The following is a 7,203-nucleotide window of genomic DNA, read 5'->3' as shown; positions in this document are numbered from 1 at the left end:
ATTTGATATTGGTTGAGGTCCAATGGTTTCGATCATGCTAAGCAGCCAATTGTAGGCTTGCTAAGCCTCAAAAGCTCACCCAGTACAAAAGAAATTAGGTGCTTTTGTAAAGGCACCACATTTGACACATATATTGTCAAGCACAACAGGTTTCTCTTATAGTCCTTGAGCTCACCCATTTTTGTGAATTTTCTCACTGATATGTGAAGGTATCGCATAAGGCCACATGTCTCCAAGGTACAAGGCATCTACTGAAAGGCCTTCCCTTCATTAAAACAACCCGTTGCTTCTTCCTTGCCACAATTGTCATACATATCCAATAGTCACTGACTAACATTCTTATTGTAAAGGTGTTGGCTCCATGTTTGCTTTCTTCAACCGTGACAAACTGCCTTCCCACCCATGAGCTGGACGCCTCTCCTCTCCCGGCCCCATCTTCACTACCACCATGTCCAATGTCTACAGCCTTTGGCCTTCAACTTGCAGCTGGTTCATTTGCCCTTCACAATTTAGGAGTCAATAGAGCTGAATTTCCTTGCAGGACAGCCTAATATCTTTCTCTTCCTTTGCAACCTGGTTGCAATGGCATTTCTCTGCATGCTTTGGTTGGTGTTAGCAGCGGTTAACACATGCTACACCGAATGTGCATCAAGCGGGAGATATGCTATGGATGTCACAATATTTCCCACTCACTTTGTATAAGTCTTAGGCTCATTAGGAGTTCCAAAGTTATATATGCTAGCGAGGAGGATCAAACTTAAACCCATAGTAGAAGGGATTGTGGTGAAAGTCTTTAAAGGGAAGCCTTTATGCAAGGAGGCTTCATTCTTGAGTATCCACTCTTGAGGATCCACTTTTGAGAGCTCTCTCTCTCTCTTGTTCACTCTATGGCCTATCCTTGAGCTTAATGTCCATGCTTAGGAGGCTAGTGCTAATTCATTTGTAATTAGAGTAAGCTCTTTTTAATTAATGTAATTCCTATTTTCTCATTAGTCTACTTCTTCTCTACATTTCATTATGTCATGAAGTAGTATTACACTCTCATTATTTTAGATTTGAAAGAGATATGTACTTCTTGCTATTAACCACTCCTATTCTTCTATAAGCATTGAGATTTAGCATCACTAATTAGGTTGATTAAGTTGGGTCTTAATTTTGTAATTAGTGTGTTTGCCCTATTGTTTGCTTGTATGTCGATAGGTTTTATAAAACTATAGCACCATTCACCTCGTGTGTGTACCTATTGATAAAGTGCCGTGATTGGCATGTGGTGATTGGAGAGGCCAACACCAATGTAATTAGTGTGTGTTTATCATTAGTGTGCTTGGGGTTTCTAGTCTATGGTAAGTCGGACTTCGGTGGACTTGATGTGTGTAGGAGTTGATTGATATTAGTGATTAGAGTATGTTTAGAGTTAGTCTTGCCACCATGGCTAATCTCTACTTGCATTGGAGAGGTGATCTCTTGAATCCTTTATTTCTATTTATCCAATGCTCGTGCTTCCATGCTCTAACCGGGTTGCTGATCCACGAATTTGATAATTTTGTGTGGGCTGTGACTAAGTCGTTACTACAACGCCTCCAACAGTTGGGGTGAACCCATCTCCCTTGGCACTGTAAAGCTGCTAGCCAACATCAATCTTCAAAAGCTTGAGATCTTTCTGACCTACATCGCATATATCCTTCATACTTTCAGACTCAATTGCACTTGCAGATAGCTTCAAGTGAGCATTAGAGGAGCAACTACATCTCACTAGTTGCTACTTTTGCTACGAGCCCTTTAGCTTCTTCAAAGCGCCATCACTCACTTTGTGTGTGTGTGTGTGTGTGTGTGTGTGTGTGTGTGTGTGTGAACCCCTTTTTCTATCGAGGCAAGCTCTAAATTTTGTGTGTGTGCCAAGTCGATTGTAGAAAAAACCTTGCTGGATAAGTTTCGATTTCAATAGCTTTTCCTTCCGAGCGTAGTGCGCTCCATCGGCTCGGCCCATGTCCATTAACTCTCCATCGGACTCAGATCCCTTGCCGCTGCCTTTGCTCTGTTCCGCGGCCAGGCTGCAGATCGTACTTATAGCGCGAGTAGGAGCTGCGCTCCTTTTTGGATACCACGTGGCCGTTTGTGGGCTCCTTTGGAAGTAACCAGTTAGCCGGGCACGTGTTGAGTTCAATACTTGTCTGTTAGAATTGCTCGCCGTCCGCTAATTCTGATGACGTTGGAAGCAGAAGTCGGAGCTCCACGGCGAGACGACATACTTTCCTTTGGGCTTTCGATTCTGCTCCTCTCTCTCTCTTTCTCTCTCACACACACAGTGTGTGTGTGTGTGTGTGTGTGTGTGAGAGAGAGAGAGAGAGAGAGAGAGAGAGAGAGAGAGCTTTTTGAGTTTGAGGAATAACTGATTCATTTGTTCACTTTTTGTGTCAACAGAGCACCTGCAAATTCCCAGGAAAGAAGCAGTATCCACAAGACAAGTTGATCATGGAGAGGAAGAGAACGATAAAGAGTCTTTCATTTATGGCCTCACTAAAAGCCTGTGCTCAGCAGAAGGATTTGTACCAAGGCTGTAGGATCCATGCTGATATTTGTGATAGTGGGCTACTCCAGGAGAACACATACTTAGGGAACACATTAGTCAGTATGTATGCCAAATGTGGAGCCCTCTCAAGAGCACAAAAAGTTCTTGATGAGCTTCTTGTTCGGAATGTTATATCTTGGAATGCACTAATTACAGGATATGCCCAACATGGGCGTGGCAAGGAAGCTCTAGGCTGTTTTCAGCGGATGCGAAGTGAGGGCCTCTCTCCAGATGCTATCACCTATGCTTGCATTTTGAAGGCTTGTGGCATTACGCAAGACATTGACATGGGAAAAAAATTACATGAAGAGATTGCTAGACAAGGGCTGTTGGAAAAACATGTTATGCTTGGCAATGCATTGGTCCACATGTACGCCAAATGTGGTTTCGTCACCAACGCACAAAAAGCACTTGATAAGCTTCCTGTGCGCAATGTTGTCTCTTGGAGTGCATTGATCGCGGGATATGCTCAACAGGGGTGTGGCCAGGAAGCTTTAGAGTGTTTTGAGCGGATGCGAAGCGAGGGTCTCTCTCCGGATGCTATAACCTATTCTTGCATCTTGAAGGCGTGCGGCATTACACAAGCAGCTAACTTGGGCATAAAAATGCACGATGAGATTGCTAGTCAAGGGTTGTTGGAAAAACATGTTATTCTTGGCAATGCTTTGGTCCATATGTATGTCAAATGTGGTGTCCTTGTGAAAGCACAAAAAGTTCTTGATGAGCTCCGTGTCCGAAATGTGATCTCTTGGAACACACTAATTGCTGGATATGCCCAACATGGGCATGGCAAGGAAGCACTAGGTTGTTTCCACCGGATGCGAAGTGAGGGTCTCTCTCCAAATATTACCACCTATGCTTGCACCTTGAAGGCTTGTGGAATTATGCAAGAAGTTGGCATGGGCAAAAGAATTCACGATGAGATTGGCAGTCAGGGTATGTTATTAAAACATGTCATGCTTGGCAATGCTTTGATTGACATGTACGCAAAATGTGGTGTCCTCACGAAAGGGCAAGAAGTTTTTGATGAGCTTCCTATTCGGGATGTTGTCTCTTGGAATGTATTGATCACAGGTTATATCCAACAGGGCCAGGGCCAAGAAGCTCTGGGCTGTTTTCAGGAGATGCAAAGTGAGGGTGTCTCTCCCAATGCAATTACCTATGCTTGCACCTTGAAGGCCTGTGGCATACTGCAAGATGTTGACATGGGCAAAAAAATTCACGATGAGATTGTTAGTCAAGGGTTATTGACAAAAGAGATCACACTTGGTAGTGCCTTGGTTGACATGTATGCTAAATGTGCTGTCCTCACAAAAGCACAAAATGTTCTCGATGAGCTTCATGTCCGGGATGTGGTCTCTTGGAATGCAATGATTGCAGGATATGCCCAACAAGGGAGGGGCCACGAAGCTCTGGGCTGTTTCCGTAGGATGCGAAGTGAGGGCCTCTCTCCAGATGTAGCCTCTTGGACAGCACTTATAGGAGGATATGCCCAGCAAGGGCTGGCCGGGGAAGCTCTTGAATGTTTTCAGTGGATGCAACGAGAGGGCACGTCCCCATCTGCAGTCACTTTTGTTAGTGTGCTCAATGCATGTAGTCACTCTCGTCTAGTGGAAGAGGGCCAAATGTACTTTAATAGCATGAGGGAAAAACATGGAATTATGCCAGACAAGGAGCATTACACTTGCATGGTTGATCTGTTTGGGCGTGCAAGGCTTTTTGACAAAGCTATGACAGTAATCAAAAGGATGCCATCATCTGATTATCCTCCAGTTTGGTTGGCTCTTCTAGGTGCTTGCTGTGAATGGGGAAATGTGGAGCTTGGAAGATTGGCCTTTGAGCATGCAGTACATTTAGATGGATGTAATGCTGCAGCATATGTCTTAATGAGTAATTTGTATGCATCTGCTGGAATGCAAGAGGATGCACAAAACATTGAACTCATGAGAGCAAAAAATTATGCTCGGAAGCAACCAGGATACCGAGCATCCACAAAGTAGACAGGGTACAAGACCCTGAACTTAAACTGTCTCAACACTAGTCACAAATTTGTGTTGTGTCTCACAAAACGTTTCCCATGATTCAAAGAAAGTATTGCTTTGTCAGTATTCTGAAAAACTGACCATTGCTTGTGTGATCATGAAAACACCGCAAGGGAGACATATGCATTCAGAAAAGTTTGTGCATTTGTGGGAATTGCTATGCATCTACATTACTAATATTGAAAATAGAGAGTCGCAAAATAATTGTCAAAGATGCAAACTGTCAAGACTTGGTTCAAACTCGCCTCCTTGCATAGGTGGGCAAGATCATTGATGTGCAAACCGAGATGCTACCTGCTAGCGTTTGAGAGCCTAGACATGGTTGCCAAGGTGATATAGATGAGCCCTTTGGCTTTGGGTGCCATGTTTTGGATTGTATGGTCTGATGGCTGAGAAGCAGACTTCTGAGTTTCAGTCTGCTTTCTTCATTTCAAGCTGGAGTACCTTCATGTGCTAGTTTGGCTTGGAGATCTCATTTGTACCTAAGCTGAGCCCCCCAGAACAGCTGCTTCAATGGCTGCGAAGGCCCATTGTCATTGTTCTTGTGGGCAATGCTCAAGCTCAGAAGTGGTGGTTCTCTCCAAAGTAAGTGGTGAGTGGACTAGGCAGTGAGTTGCATACTCATGGCTGCCAGATGAGTGCTTCATGTGCTGTTAGATGGGACGTCTAGCGAAGGCTTCATCGGATGTCTCATTCAGCTCAATTACCCCTTGCACAAGTGCACAGCTTTAAAGTCACCTGGCACAAGCGCTGTAGATAAGTTCTTCCGCCGATCCACACGAGTCTGCTGCAAAGACACCGGGAAGAGACAGTCCCTCGAATGGAGGACAAGGATGACAACAAGTTAGTGTGACATAAAAACGGGTTTTGCAGCTCTGAAACCCCGGAAATGTTTCGGTGAAACGTCCAAAATGCGAAACTTCAACTGAGACTTTGAGGTTTAAACCTTTGTAACAAGAGCTTGTATCTGATTAGTTTTAGATGATACAAAATTAGAGGCCACATGATGATACAAAAATAGAGAGTATACACAAGCAATAGAATAGTTTTGGGTTCTCTCTCATGCAAGAAATTTATTATTTGCTTTTTTTTTTTTGTTTTTCACTCTTCCAACACACTACACACCTATATGTGTGTGCTTATGGATATAGATGTGAGTGCATCGTGTGCATGCGCATATACATATGCACGCACACATATATAGGTATATATGTACATATATAAATAAAAATTTAAACAAATATATACATATTATTATGAAACCCATCTTTCTTTTTCTTGCATTGAAATGTAATGTTTCAAAACCTCGGAACCCCGAAACGAATGAAACCACAAAATGTTTCATGTCACACTTCAACAAGTACATGAAGATAGGATGTGTTGGTAGGGTGGCATCCTTCATGCTCTTGCAAAGTGCTTCGGAGTGAGACTATGCTCCCCTTGTGATGCATATACCACTCTTCATGGGCTAGCTCCGACATTAGTTGTTGGGGAGAGTGAGCTCTGTCAAGAAGCTTGCAAGTCACAAATGAAGATTTCTTATTAAGTCCGAGTTGGGGGAGATGAGGTTATTTGACTCATCCATTGCTTTTTCATAATCATTATGTAGGCTGAGTTAGAAGGAGTGGACTGCTAGGAGTGTCCTTAGGTGCATAATGACTTAGGTCTTGGAGTTCTCTCCTCTTTGAGGGAGTTGAGTGTGACATTGTGATAGACATGGCCAAAGACCTTTTGGTTTCATCACTTTTTTTTATAACCCGTTGTACAATCCACAAGATAAGGTCATATGGCTATTCAATGATTTGGAGAACCCTCAATGGAATGGAAGGATGGCCATAAAAGTGTCAAAAGCTCAAGAAATATCCATAATGATATGGGAAATCATAAGTGTTAAAAAGTTCAAAATGACCCTTGAACCTTGATTTCTGTGTTCAAAGAGCTGCACAAGAAGGCTATTATTTGACATGGAGCTTATGATAAGTGCTTAGGTTGCAAATATGACCCCTCCCCCTCTTTACAAGGCTATCTGATTTGGTAATTCAAATGTAGGTGCAAAGTAGGCAAAATAGAGAAATTAATCACCCAATTTGTAAAGTTCACCTTGCAACAACATTTTTTAAATGTTTGAGAAGCCTTTGTGGCATGGAAAAATGAACATAAAAGTGTCAAAAGCTCATGAAATATCCATCATGATGTGGGAAATCATTTATGGAGCTTTGCATAATTTTTGGGTTTTCAAACAAGTTCAAGATGACTTTCGAACCTTGATTTTCTTGTTTAGGGAGTCGTACGCATAGGAAGGATTTCGTGTGACATGGGGCTTATGATAAGTACTTATGCTACACTTGAGTTGTAGATCACTCACTCAAGGCCTAGAAAGGAGAGGTTAATCCACATAATGAGAAATGGAGGCTGAAAGATGAGGAGGTAATCATAGCAGTTACTCAGAAAGCAATGGTGTTCTACCATGCAAGATAATTATAGCACATACTCAGCTCTCAGGGTTGAAAGATGGCACCATCCCTATGTTGCAAATGCATGTGTGCATGAAGAGGATGCTTAATCTCTCTAGGCATGCTTAGGCTCATCAAA

The 7,203-nt window shown here is 42.8% G+C and overlaps 1 protein-coding gene across 1 annotated transcript; it reads left to right on the top strand.

Moving 5' to 3' along the window:
* The first annotated feature begins 1,939 nt into the window (after positions 1 to 1,939).
* On the top strand, positions 1,940 to 4,874 carry LOC147458268 (pentatricopeptide repeat-containing protein At3g53360, mitochondrial-like). Its single transcript, XM_086512942.1, has one exon. It carries the CDS (start codon positions 2,473 to 2,475, stop codon positions 4,567 to 4,569), a length of 2,097 nt encoding a protein of 698 aa, XP_086369068.1. The 5' UTR covers positions 1,940 to 2,472; the 3' UTR covers positions 4,570 to 4,874.
* The last annotated feature ends 2,329 nt before the right edge of the window (positions 4,875 to 7,203 follow it).

Source organism: Adiantum capillus-veneris, chromosome 5 (assembly GCF_014529385.1).
Source record: "Adiantum capillus-veneris isolate H3 chromosome 5, ASM1452938v2, whole genome shotgun sequence".
NCBI lineage: Eukaryota > Viridiplantae > Streptophyta > Polypodiopsida > Polypodiales > Pteridaceae > Adiantum > Adiantum capillus-veneris.
This window is presented reverse-complemented; position numbering and strand designations above follow the sequence as displayed.

What these genes read in the sequence shown, in the direction of transcription:
- LOC147458268 (XM_086512942.1), top strand. Translation starts at nt 2,473, where the DNA reads ATGGAGAGGAAGAGAACGATAAAGAGTCTTTCATTTATGGCCTCACTA.